This window comes from Cynocephalus volans, chromosome 5 (assembly GCF_027409185.1).
Source record: "Cynocephalus volans isolate mCynVol1 chromosome 5, mCynVol1.pri, whole genome shotgun sequence".
Taxonomy (NCBI): domain Eukaryota; kingdom Metazoa; phylum Chordata; class Mammalia; order Dermoptera; family Cynocephalidae; genus Cynocephalus; species Cynocephalus volans.
The window spans coordinates 16356037-16370277 of record NC_084464.1 but is presented as its reverse complement, the minus strand read 5'-3'; the positions used below and the strand labels follow the sequence as shown (position 1 = coordinate 16370277).

At 39.3% G+C, this 14241-nt stretch overlaps 1 protein-coding gene across 6 annotated transcripts in view; it reads left to right on the top strand.

Annotated features, from left to right (window-relative positions):
• FARS2 (phenylalanyl-tRNA synthetase 2, mitochondrial) overlaps positions 1-14241 on the top strand; it is a 535122-nt gene that overhangs the window by 142180 nt on the left and 378701 nt on the right. For all 6 annotated transcript variants that reach the window (XM_063097242.1, XM_063097245.1, XM_063097244.1 and 3 more), the window contains one exon: positions 1253-1888. In XM_063097242.1, the coding sequence (XP_062953312.1) occupies positions 1277-1888 (612 nt within the window). In that variant the 5' untranslated portion in view covers positions 1253-1276. The remainder of the gene's footprint in view (positions 1-1252; positions 1889-14241) is intronic.

The window sequence follows — 14241 nt, the reverse complement described above, 5'->3', positions numbered from 1 at the left end:
TTCTGTGGTAGTGGGAAAGAATACTCTGTTAGCAGTCCAGCAGTTGTTGCTGTTGTCTTGACTCTCCTGCTACCTTAAGAGTTTCGCCAACTGTACCTAGGTCTTTGTCACCTCATCTGTGATATGAATGGCTTATACTACCTGTGAAATTTGGTGATCTTATTAAGTCACGGGCATTTTTTTTAGATAAAATCTGGGTCAGTACTTTGTCTTCTGACTGCCCGGTATCCCTTCCCCAGTAAGTTTAGTCCTGCACCTGTTTTATTGCAGTGTAGTAGAAATTCACTATTTTACAAAACAAAGTTGTAAATGATGGTAGCTACAATGGTATTAAGTTTAAATGACATGACCAGATGTGAGGATAAGATTTGCATTTATAAAAATAGTTTCAGCTGTCCATTGGTATAGTCTATCACTTTGTAAAACATTTCCATAAATTTTCCATTTTTATTTTTCAAAATATCAAATAAGGCTAACCACCAACTAAAGTGATATATTTTATTGAAAACATTAAAACAAAGTATTGTGGGGCCGACCCCGTGGCTCACTCGGGAGAGTGCGGCGCTGGGAGCGCAGTAGCGCTCCTGCCGTGGGTTCGGATCCTATATAGGGATGGCCGGTTTGCTCACAGGCTGAGCAAGGTCACAAAAAAGGACAAAAAAAAAAAAAAACCAAAGTATTGTTAATGTCATTTTGTGATCTAGTGAAATAATCCAGAAGTTATGCCCTGTCAAGGATAAGCAGAACTTTGTAGTTATGAGGATGAAAGGCAGAAATATGAAGGATGGATACTTAAAATATCTTCTCTTGTATTATCCTTCAGAGGCCCATATGCAATCATGTGCTTTCTTTAATTAATGACACCCTTAGTAGGGTCCCACTAAGTCCTGACTTTAAATAATCCCTGTAATTTTGGTTTTAGAATGTCGTAAAAATGAAAGGAAATTGTCACATTTAGAGTTTTGTCTCACATGAGGAATTCAAAACATGACAGCAGGAATGTCTAAATGACAAGGGAAGGACAACTGGAGATTAGAGATGTAAAAGTGACTTTCAGGATTCTTTCAATTTGGTACAGTAAACATTAGCCTCTGTCAAAAGATTTCCTTAATTGCATCTTCCAGCTGTGTGGAGGTGGTGGGGTGGCGTACATGTTGGTAGGACAGTGGCATGATGCTAGGGGACAGGAAGGACATGCTTGCTTTCTACAGAGTGAAGCATGACTTGTGCTTTGCCTGTGTGCTCTTTCCAGAATCCGTGAGAGGGAATTGCTCCAATGGTTTGTTCAGCTCTCAGGAGGGTTGCCCTTGCACGTGTCTACCTGGTGAGGAAGGCCAGTCATGTCACCAGAGGCCATCAGCATCAGGCCTGTGGCTCGAGGCCGGCTGCATCCAAGTGTGCTGTCCAAGGAACTACAGGTGGTGCCGTGGAGCTACTGGGCAAATTCTATCCTCAGGATGACCACACCAACCTCACCCGGAAGGTCCTCTCCAGGGTGGGCAGGAATCTGCACAACCAGCAGCACCACCCTCTGTGGCTGATCAAAGAGAGGGTGAAGGAGCATTTCTACAAGCAGTACGTGGGCCGCTTTGGGACCCCGCTGTTCTCTGTCTACGATGACCTTTCTCCAGTGGTCACCACATGGCAGAACTTTGACAGCCTGCTCATCCCAGCTGACCACCCCAGCAGGAAGAAGGGGGACAACTATTACTTGAACCGGACTCACATGCTGAGAGCACACACGTCAGCCCACCAGTGGGACTTGCTGCACGCAGGCCTGGATGCTTTCCTGGTGGTGGGCGATGTCTACCGGCGCGATCAGATCGACTCCCAGCACTACCCAGTTTTCCATCAGCTAGAGGCCGTCCGGCTCTTCTCCAAGCATGAGGTGAGTCTTGAGACACTTGTCATTGAAGGTTATTGTGGACATTTCATGTTGAGGTCACTGAAGTTTATGTTGATGAAACCAATATAGATGTCCTTGATTATACTTTGCTTTAATGAATCATCTCTCTTTAATGACATCCTTTGTACAGGTGTTGCCTCAGTATTTTTTGACTGATTTGTTGCGCTAATAACTACAGAAATCAGTAGGCCTTTGTTTTCATTTGTCTGTCCTTGTCCTTTCTCTTAGTACTAACCTGCTTCTCTCTGGGTTACTTTGTAAGGATAGTCAGTGGCTCAAATTTACCCTTGATCCAGGATGACAACACTGAAGATACACGACGCTGAAACCTGTGGTCAGGTTATTCCAGTTCTCAGTTAGTAGACGTTAATTATGTTTTCATGCTGTTAGAAATTAATGAATTTCTCATATACCTTAGGGGACTAGTGATTTATTAGCTTACACTGTAAACTGTGTTCTTGTCTCCAAGCTCTTTCCTCACCCTCCCCTACTCTTCATGATGATGCGGGATGTCTTAATTGTTGCTATTCTTGAGGTCTATGTTTGGATACATAGAGCCTTTTTGACCAAAGAATCTGATATTCGGGCCATTCTCAAAAGCACCCAACTTTTCTTACACGGGTTAGATGTGCCCTGATGGTTGTATATTGTGTGCATATTTTTTTTTTTTTTTTGGCAAATTATGAAAATCCCTAAAAGCTTGCATTCATTCCCTAAAAACTTACAATACCACTTGTCCCTTATTCATATATTTTTTAAGCCATCTCTGCTTTTATATAAGAAATGAATGGAATTAAGCTAGACCCAGGAATTATTTCACTTTACTCCTGTAGCATTTCTCCTTCTGAACACGTTCATTGGAACAGGAGGAATTATTATTGTCACAAAACTCCCTTCTGTAAACACAAGCTAAATGGATTGTTAGTATGAAAACAAATAGTATAGAATCCTTAGGCTAACAAGTAATCATTGTTTTGTTGTATTAAATAAATCAGGTAGCAGGAAATGACTGAACAACTGTTTCCTTGCATTCTTACTCTTTTTTTTCCATTTGCCTCAGGACGTGCAATTATTCTGTGAGTCTATGGTAATACAGCAATAGGTTAGTGTTACACAAAAAGGTCATCCAGGCTGGGTCTCAGAGGAGCTTAGATGAGCATTCTTACTACTTGGATTAGCTGACTATTTTCTAAGTTAGGAATAATGACTATTAATAAGGATTCAAATGTATAAGGAAACTAAAAGGAAATGAACAAAGACAGGTCAAAGTCTGGGAAATATGGCCAAGTGATAGAATGCCTCTTAAAATTAATGTGCAAGAGGAGCAGTAATGCCAGTAATGTGATGTCCATGTCACAGCAGTGGACAGACGCTCAGCTCAGCTTACCTCATTAAAGAAATAAGAAAGGAAAGCACCCACTGATTTGTAAGCCTGCATGCCGAGAAAGAGGCAATGACGGCTGCAAGGCACACACCGACAGTTTAATGCAGGGAAAATCAAGGCTGTCACAGAGCCTGGAAGATAGGAAGTAGGTAGGAAATTAGCTCTTAATCTTGTTTCATATTTTACCTGGGTCCAGTCCAATTTAGCAGTTAACACAAATGACTAATCTGATAATGTTACCATATATTCTGCCTTATATTTTAAAAAATTAGGTACACACATAAGGAAGCATCCCGTGAGGAGATTAGATGCATAGATATGGGGAAAATACCTACAAGATGCTTCCTTATGAAGGTGCTTCCGTGTTCACTTTTCATTTACTCCTCTTAATAAAAGTCTTATGAGGTAGATTATTTCCACTTCAACGTGAGGAATCTAAGGTCTCAGCAGATTTCATGATTTCACTAAGGTTGGCCAACCTTGTGGCTGAGCTAAAACTGGAACTCAGTCTTCTGAGGTTCTTGCCCATTCTACTGTATTCTGCTGATTTTCATGAACTGCTTTGTAAGTGGGACCTGCTATGATCTGTGGGGAGCTTTTGTTCCAAAAATGGCCTGGAGGGGAAGGGGTGAGGGAGTGGAGTTTTCCAAATTTTTGGCCTCATGTAAAGTATTGGTACTAAATCGACCTAATCTTTTTTTTTTTTTTTAAGTTTTGTAATGAATTTTTAAAATTTAATTTATTTTTAATTATACATATTTGTGGAGTGCATTGTGTTCTTTCAAAATATGCATATATTGTACAATGATTCATTTAAGATAGATAGCTTATCTGTCACCTAAATATTAATCTTTTCTTTGTGGTGATAATCAAGATCCTCTTTTCTAGCTATTTAGAAACATACAATATAATATTACTAGCTATACTCAGCCTGGGACACCAGAACTTATTCTTCCTATCTACCTGTAACTTTGTACTTGTTAATCTACTTTGTCCCCTTCTCCCACACCCCTTCTCTTCCTAGCCTCTAGAAACCATCTTACTACTCTATCTATGAGAATCTCTTTCTCTGTCTCTTTTTTTAGATTGGACATATGAGTGAGATTGTGCAATATTCATTTTTCTGTGCCTGGTTTATTTCTCTTGACATGATGGTCTCCAGTTCCATTAATGTTGCTGCAAATGACAGGATTTCATTTTTTTAATAGCTGAATAGTATTCCATTGTGTATATATACCACATTAAAAAAAAAATCCATTCATTTGTTGATGGACATTTAGGTTGATTCCATCACTGTTCACTATTATGAATAGTGTGATGAACATGGGAGTGCTGGTGTCTCCTTGATATGTTTATTTCATTTCCATTTGGGGATTCTCAGTATTGGGATTGCTGGGTCATAAGGTAGGTCTATTCTTAACTTTTTGAGGAAGTTCCATATTGTTTTCAATAATGACTGTATTAACTTAAACACTCCCACCAACAATGTATAAGAGTTCCCCTCTTTTCTGCATCCTTGTCAGCATTTCTTATTTTCTGTCTTTTTGATAACAGCCATTCTTACTGCAATGAGATGATATCTAATTGTGATTTTAATTTGCATTTCCCTGATGATTAATGAATGATGTTGAGAATTTTTTTCACTTGCCTGCTAGCTATTTGTGTGTCTTCTTTTGAGAAATGTCTGTTCAGATCCTTTGCCCATTTTTTAATTGGGTTATTTGTCTTTTTGTTGTTAAGTTGTTTGAGTTCTGTATATATTCTGGGTATATTAGCACTTTTTCTGATGCACAGTTTGCAAATGTTTTCTCCCATTCTGTAGATTGTCTCTTCATTTTGTTGCTGTGTAGAAGCTTTTTAGTTTGATGTAGTCCCATTTGTTTATTTTTACTTTGGTTTCCTGCGCCTTTGTAGTCTTGTTCAAAAAGCACTGCCCACTCCGTTTTGTGTAGCTTTTCTAATATGTTTTCTTCTAGTAGTTTCATAGTTTTGGATCTTCAGTTTAGGTGTTTGATACATTTTGAGTTGATTTTTGTGTATGATGAGAGATAGGAGTCTAATTTCAATTTTCTGCCTGTGGATCTCTGATTTTCCCAGCACCATTTATTGAAGAGGTTGTCCTTTCCCCAATGTATAGTCAGGGCAACATTGTCAAAAATCAGTTGGCTGTAAATGTGTGTATTTATTTCTGGCTCTCTATTTCTGTTCCATTGGTCTATTTGTCTGTTTATGCCAGTACTATTCTGTTTTGGTTACTATAGCTTTATAGTATATTTTGAAGTCAGATAGTGTAATGCCTTCAGCTTTGTTCTTTTTGTTCAATATTGCTTTGGCTATACAGTATTTTTTGGTGGTTCCATACACAATTTAAGACTGATTTTTCTATTTCTGTGAAGAATGCCATTGGCATTTTGATAGGGATTGTGTTGAATCTGTAGATTGCTTTGGGTAGTGAAGAGAGTAACCAAAACAGGATGGTAATTTGGAGTTTGTCTTCTTTTTGATGTAGGCATTTATTGCTGCAAACTTCTCTCTTAGAACTGCTTTTACTGTATTCTGTAGGTTCTGGTATGTTGTATTTTCATTTTCATTTGTCTTCAGGAATTTTAAAATTTTCTTTTTAATTTCTTCTTTTACCAATTTGTTGTTTAGGAGCATATTGTTTAATTCCAAGTACGCGTACATTTTTCAATGTTTCTTTGGTTATTGGGTTCTAATTTTATTCCAATGTGGTGTGTGGAAAGATAGTAGATATGATTTAAATTTTTTGAATTTGTTGAGACTTGTTCTATGGTCTAGTGCATGGATGATTCTAGAGAATGTTCCATGTGTTACTGAGAAGTATGTTCAGTATACGTATGTTAGGTCCTAATGGTCTAGAGTGGAGATTAACTCTAATGTTTCTTGGTTAATCTTCTGTCTGGATGATCTGTCCATTGCTGAAAGTCCCCAACTATTATTATGTTGCAGTCTGTCTTTCCCATTAAGTCTAATAATATTTACTTTATATATCTGGATGCTCCAGTGTTGGGTGCATGTTTATTAAGAATTGTTGTATCCTCTTGTTGAATTGATCCCTTCATTATGATGTAGTGGCCTTTCTTATCTGTTTTTATTCTCCTGTCTTAAAGTCTATTTTATGATATAAATATAGTTAGTCCTGCTCTTTTTTGGTTTCCATGTGTATGAAATATCCTTTTCCATCCCTTCACTTTCAGTCAATGTGTGTCTTTATAGGTGAGGTGAGTTTCTTGTTAGAAAGAAGTTGTTGGTTTATGTTTTATAATCTATTCAGCCACTCTATGTTTTTTAACTAGGGAATTTTAATTCATTTACATAAGTTATTATCTACTTGTTCCTGCCATTTTATTACTTTTTATTGTGGTTGTTTTGTAGATTCTTTTTTCCAGTCTTACTGTCTTCCTTTGTAGTTGAGTGGTTTTCTCTAGTAGTATATTTCGATTTCATGCTGTTTACTTTTAGTATATCTATTACAAGTTTTTGTGTTATGGTTATCATGAGACTTACAGAAAACGCGTTATAGTTAACAACAGATTATTTTAAACTAATAACAACTTACATGTGAGGGCTAAGAAAAAGGAAAAAAACCAAAGCAGATTCTGAGTTTTGATGTTATTCCACCCCAGTTTTTGACATTTTGTTATTTCAGGTTACATCTTTTAATATTGTCTATCTCTTATACAGTTGTTGTATTTATTATCTTTAATAGGTTTGTTTTTTAGTCTTCATACTAAAGATATAAGTGGTTTCTTTCCCACCCTTACAGTATTGGATTATTCTGAATTTGTCTGTGTACTTGTGAGTTTCATATCTTCAGATGTTTTCTTGTTACAATATAGCATTGGCTTCTTTCAGAACGAAGAACTTTCTTTAGCATTTCTTATAAAGCATGCCTATTGCTGATGAATTCCCTTATTTTTTGTTTGTCTAGAAAAGTCTTTATTTCTCCTTCATATTTGAAGGTTAGTTTTGCTGGGTACAGAATTTTGAGTTTACAGTCTTTTTCCTTTAATGCTTTGAATACATCATCCCACTCTTTCCTGGCTTGTAAGGTTTCTTCTGAGAAATTAGTGGAAAGTCATGTTGGGGCTCTTTGAATGTCATGTGTTTCTTTTCTCTTTGTATTCCTTCTCTGCCTTTGTTTTTGATAATTTGATTTTGATGTGCCTTGGAGTATTCCTTGTTGTATTGAATTTGATTGGTGACCCCTGAGCTTCCTGTACCTGGATGCTGTCATCTTTCTCCATACTTGGGAATTTTTTGGACATTATTTCCTTAAATACGCTTTCTAGGTCTCTTCCTCTTTTGTCTCTTTTGGGTACTTCAGTTTTGCAGAGGTTATTTTACCTGATGGTGTCCTATAATTGCAGCAATCCAGTTTCATTTTTTAAAACTCTTTTTTCTTTTTGTTTCTCTGGTTGAGTAATTTAGTATGTTCTTTCTTCAAGCTCACAAATTCTTTTCTCTGATCAAGTCTGCTGTTGGAGCTTTCTATTGAGTTTTTTAGTCAGATAAGGTATTCTTTATTTCTAGTTTTTTTTTTTTTTTGTAATTGATTTTATTTCTTTGTCAATTTTCTTATTCTGCCCCTGGATTGTTTTCCGAATATCACTTAACTTTCTATTGTATTTTCTTATGACTTTCTGAACATCTTTAAGAGGATTCATCTGAATTCTCTGTCAGATATTTCATACACCTGATGGTCTTCTAGGTTCACTGCTAGAGCTTTGTTGGTTTCTTTTGATGCTGTCATATTTCTCTGTTCTTCCTTGATCTTTATGTCTTCACATTGATGCCTTCACATTTGAGGAGATGGCTAACTCTTCCAGGTTTTATAGGTGTTCTTTGATGAGTTCAGACCTTTACTGCTCAGCATCAGAACTTTATCTCTGGCCTGCTGTTTTTTCCATTATTTGGTGGATTGAATTGTTGGCTACCACCACTGCTTAAACACTGTGCAGGAAGTACCTTGCTGTCCAGCCCTTAATTCCCATGTCGTAATCACTTCCTGCAGGGACCAGAACTTGAACACTGTCAGAGCTAAATTACTGCCTTGCTGCTGTTTCTCAGTCTAGGGAAAACTTTTTGTGTTGACTGGATTTTAATCATTGGCCTTTTAGTCACTTCTGTGTCATGGAGAAACTCCACAGGAGCAACTGGGCTGTGTGGAAAGTCTGGCTCAGGACCAACTGTTTCTCACATATTGGGCCTCCTGGGGCACTATCACACTGGCCAGTCTCTACTGTGTGGCTCACATGCTGATTGAGATGCAGATCAGCTGCCAGCATTGTGCCTCAGTGCATCCTTGATGGATCAGCTCCCTACTGCAGCACTCCAAATGCTTTCTGTGGGGAGGCACTGCATGAATTCCGCACAAAGATTCACAGACCCTTGAGCTAATCAGATACCCACTTCTTATCCTCTCCTCTCACCTCTGAGGCAGCAGGTCCGGTAGCCCTCTCTGTATATGGTGGTAGGCCAGCCTTGAGGGTAGGGGATAGAGTACTTAAAGTGATTCTTTCCTCCTGCAGGTTATGTACCCTCCTTCCTATGCAGGTGCAGGGGAAATCTGTGATAATTATGCAGAGAAAATGGGATGGGTCCTTCTGAAGTGATCTTTTTCCTAGCAGTTGCGGCACTTTTTTCCCCTTTAGGCTCCACGTAGCTTCAGATGAAAAGCACTGTGTTGATTTTGTAGTCTCTAGGGGGCTGCTCTGTGTCCGGCTCCACACCAGCCTGGGGAGCAGCCGGGGATAGTGTGAAGTGATTCTTCCTCCCACCCCCTGTGGCTTTCCAGTGGGTCTCTCCTTCTTTTCCCCAAAGTTCTATGGGCATAGGATGGCAGTTTTGAGCTTTAGTTTTTGCCAGTCAATTTCCTATGGTGGGGAGCAGAGCTGGAATCACCATCTTAGTGACTCAGTCTTTGTTGTCTGACCTAATCTTAACTCTCAAGAAAATGTACTTTCCTTCTTTGAGTTTATTCCCCTATGAGTAGGAGTTTTATATGGTTGTAATCATGCTACATGTGCAGTTTTAAAAGTTATATTGTTATCTTTTAAAATTTTCCTGCTGTTTAATAATCTTTGCAACCATTATTTCAATCACTGTGAGGCATATTTCAGCAAGCTGAAAAGTGAATACAGAGGTACCAGGTAACAAAAATAATGATAAGCATAGACATGGATAAACTGTGACAATTTATACATCTAACCATGAATTGTGACAAAAACCTTTTGTGGTTTGAAAAAAGGTAAAATGGAAACTCTAACCAACAGTGACAAACTGGAGGGAGCGTAAGCTGTTAAGGTTCTTATCACATTTGTGAAGGATAGAAATACTGAGTCACTTCCAACTTTGTTGGAAAAAAATTAGATTTCAATACAATATATATATACCAACCTGATGGTATAGAAAAGGAGAAATGTAAAAAATGATCTCAATTTAACAAAAGCCAGGAAAGTGGAAAGAAAAAACAAGTATGGTAAATAGAAACCCCAAATTAAGGGTGTAGATATTAGTTTGAACAAATTAATATTCACAAATGTAAATAGGTTAAACTTACCAATTAAAGACATACATTACCAGATTGGACATTTTTCCATTAGATAAACTTGAAACAAAACCACACCAGAGGTTGAAAATAAAGGGCAAGTAAAAGATGTAAATACTTACCAAAAGAAAGCTGGCACAGCAATATTAATATTAGATAAAACAGAATTTATGGGAAAATGATAAATAAGAATAAAGAAAGATAATACATCAACCAAGAAGCTTCATGAATTAATAATTTTTATGTACCCTACATCATAACCTTAATACATAAAGCAAAACTGAAGAATTGAAAGTTAAGTTTGATAAATTCATAATCATAGTAGATTTTTAAATGATTTCAATTAGAAAATGATGAACTAAGCAGACAATATAAAAATGATATAGAAAATCTGAAAAATATGATTCATAAGCTTGATTTATATTTATTTTTAAAATTCAGTAGTGTGTGTATATATACATGCTTACATATGTATATGTATTTGTGTATGTGTGCAGACACACATACACAAAGTTTTATACCCTAGAGTCAGATATACAGTCACATGGAATATTTAAAATAAGTTGTTCATTTCTCATTGACAGCTGAAGTCTAAACAAATGTCAATGAATTAATACACATAAGTAGTACTATGTCTGGCCATCTACAATGTAGTTTATGTAGAAAGCACTAGGAAAGGATAAAAAATTTCCATTTCAACAGGAATTAAAAAATTCACAACTATGGATTCATGAATTAAAGAGAAAGATTACAGTAAACTTTAATTTAGTTATCACTGACCAGCAATGGAAATACTTCAAACTTCTCAGATATAGGGGAAATAGTCTCTTTATCATGGACAAACTTGGTAGACCCAACTTAAGCCATATGATTATAGTTAACACCATAAAAAGCAAGACCGATGGGATATGGCTAAAAGGGTACTTGTGGTACATTTAACTTTAAGTATCTTTATTTTAAAAATTTACAATGAATAATCAATGAATTACATGCTTAAGATATTAAAAACAAACAAGTTTACTTTCAAAAATGTAGAAGGGAGGGAGGTCTATAGTTTTGGAATATCCCCAAATATTACCAAATGGATAGAGGGACTGAAATAGCAAAATTAGAAACCACAGATGACATCCACAATGTTGTACCAACTAGGTGACAAGGTCTCCCTAAGATCCTCACAAGTGGGCAGGGAGTCACAACCGACAGCTACAAGTTCTTTTTCTTTTAATTTTTAATATTTAATTTTAAATTTTTAAAATTGTTTTATTGAATCATAATTTATTATACATTTTTTGGGGTTCAATGTTGATGTGCATTGATCAAATCAATATTATTAGCACATACATTATTACAAATGGTACTTATTCTTTATACCCCTTATCCAGTCTCTCCCCAGCCCCCATCCCTCTCCCCTCCCACCACTGATAACCCTAGATTTCTTCTCTCCTTCTGAAAGAGTAACGGTTACTCTGATGATTTGTCCAGTGCTCAGAGAGGTGTGTTCACGTCCCGCACTATCATCATAGAGCAGATGCTACTTCTGTCCCTCTGGAATGGGCCTTGTGGAGAGAGACATCCTCTTCTTTTCTTTGGTCTCCACTGGTGACTCTCCTTGTCTCAGTGCCCTCGAGTGGCTGGCAGGTCATCTGCAGGGTGTTTGTGCTGTCTAGCTGCTTTTGCGGCAGCTGTGGCTATTATGGTGGCTGTGGTGAGTCACCCACATTGAAGTGGTGTTTCTGGTGTGCTCCTTGCCTGGTTGCAGGAGTGGCGGGGGTTGGTCCCTGGCTTCACCTGTGTTTACATTCTAAATTGTTGTTACAGAGCAGTTGGGTGGGAGAGGGAAAGGGAAGGGGAAAGCAAATAGGGTGGGAGAAGGAGGGAGGGGGTGTGTGGTAGAGGCCCATGGCACCCCATCATTCCTGCAGGGGAGACCAGGGGGCTTCCAGTGGTGGCTTGGTTATTGCTGGGCTGAATGCAGATGTCAGGGCGTGTGGCTGAAGTCCTGGGCACCCCACTGCCCTGGCTCAGGAGAGCAGGGGGCTTCCAGCTGTGGTTCAATTGTCAGTGGGCTGCTTGTGGGTGTTGGGGGGTATGGCTGAGGCCCTTAGCCCCCCACTGTCTCGGCTCGGGAGCCTGGGGCACTTCCTGCAGTGGCTCAGCGGTCATCACTGGGTATGGGTGTTAGGGGGCATGACTGAGGCCCCAGGCCCTCCCCCCTCCCTGGCTTGGGGCCAAGGGGGCTTCTGGTCCTTCTAGGTTTTACAGGTGTTCTTTGGTGAAGTGAGACCTTTACTAGTTAATATCAAACTTTGTCTCTGGTCTGTGGGTATTTTGTTTTTTTCTTTCAGTTCTGAGTTGGATTATTTGCTGTTCCCACCACTTAAACTGTGCACTGGAACTAATTTGTTGTCCTTTGGTTACTTCTAAAATGGGGGAACTTCCTGTGGGGACCAGCACTTGAACTCTGTGGTTGAGGTAAGTTGCTGCTTTGCTGCTGATTCCCTGGGGAAGGCTTTTTGTGCAGCTCAAGTTTTAGTGGTTGACTTTGTAGGTACTTCTGGGTCTTGTGAGATCTGTTACACCTGGATTGTGTAGAAACTCTGGTCTGGGCCTGAGTCTTTTCTTCAAACTGTACCCCATGCAATTCTATATTTCTGACCAGTCTACACAGAGTGGTCCTGCGCTGACTGAGGGTCAGATTGGCTGTGCATGCTGTGCACCGGTGCTCCCCTGGTGGGCCCATCTCCCCCACCGCCCATGCTGCAAACACTTCCTGTGGGGTGGGCCATGCACTGGTCCCTTGCAATGACTCATTGGCCTCTGAACGGTTCCTTTTCTCTGTTGTTGTGGCCCCTCGCTCCTATGTGGATCCATGGGAACCCTATTAGTGGTGTTGCTGGCCTGGGGGCCTAGCAAGGCCCTCTTCTCCCCTGCAGCCTCCAGCCAACTTCACAGGAAGGGCACAGCTGCGGCTTTTGCCTTGAGCCTTGAAGCGGCTGGGATTTGAAATGGTGGAAGTGATCTTTTCTTTCTCTCATCATGGCTTCTCCCACCTTCATGCACCTTGTAAGTCTTTCCTCCTCTTCCCCTGAGCTCTAGAGGCCCCAGCTTGGCTGTTGTTGCTTTTTTTTTTTTTTTTTTTGACTGGTAAGGAGATCGCAACCCTCGGCTCGGTGTGGTCTGCACCACGCTCAACCAGTGAGCGCACCGGCCATCCCTATATAGGATCCAAACCCGTGGCCTCGGCGCTACCTACGCTGCACTCTCCCAAGTGAGCCACAGGGCTGGCCCTGTTGTTGCTTTTTAATAGTTGTAAATTGGTTGATTGTGGGAGACAGTGACGCTGGGGCTCATCTATTCCATCATCTTGACTGGAAGCATGATAGCTAGAAGTTCTGTACCGTGTTAGAAACAGGTGGGAGAGGGACACAATGGTGCTTGAGAAGAGGAGAGCTTTCTGGATCTCCTGGAGAAAAAATTTCCCACTACCAAATTTACTAGAGAGACTTCAACATGAAGTACTTGTAACACTGTTAATCAATGACTACTAATGTCACAAAAAGAGGGGCTGCCAGACTTATGTGTCTCCCAAAGGAAGGATACAATAACAACTACAAAGTCTTGCCAAAAAAGTTGGATTTAAGTCTGATTAAGTCTGCAGATCCAACTACCATAGTTATAAGAGGTACAGAGGCCAAAGGAACATGTGAAGTGATACCATGGAGATTTACTGAGGCAAAACCAGGCTGCGGGAGATTCTACAGCAGGGCTACTCGAGATGCAATATTCAGAATGAAGTAAACGAGTCAAAAGTAAGAATAGTTGTGCATCGCTCAACAATGGGGATGAGTTCTGAAAGATGTGTCATTGTGTTGTGTGAACATCATAGAGTACACTTACACAAACCTAGATGGTATAGCTTGCTACACTCCTGTGCTAAATGGTATAGCCATTATAATCTTATGGGAACACCGTGGTCCATCGTTGACCAAAATATCATGAAATGGCTCATAGCTGTACTTAGAAATATTCAGAGAATGCTAAGTATTTCAGAAGTTTAAGCCATCATATTTAAGCACATTATTAGTGGACTTCTTTTGTTAAACAGTGTGTAGACCAGTTCAGGTGTTCTGAAGCGCTCTCGGTGAGTTATGTTTGCACCGTCCATGTAGTAGTTATGCACAATAGGCCCGTGTATCAGTTTGTGAGCCACTGGAAATCTGAACTGGCTCTTTACCATAGCTTGAGAAACACTGGTCTACCGGATAAATGACCCAAGTTTTCCAAGTAAATTGCAAGAAAAATAAATGGGATCGAAATGACACCTGTAGATTAAAGGAAGACAGATCAATCAATCGCAATGTATAGATTCGAGCAACATTT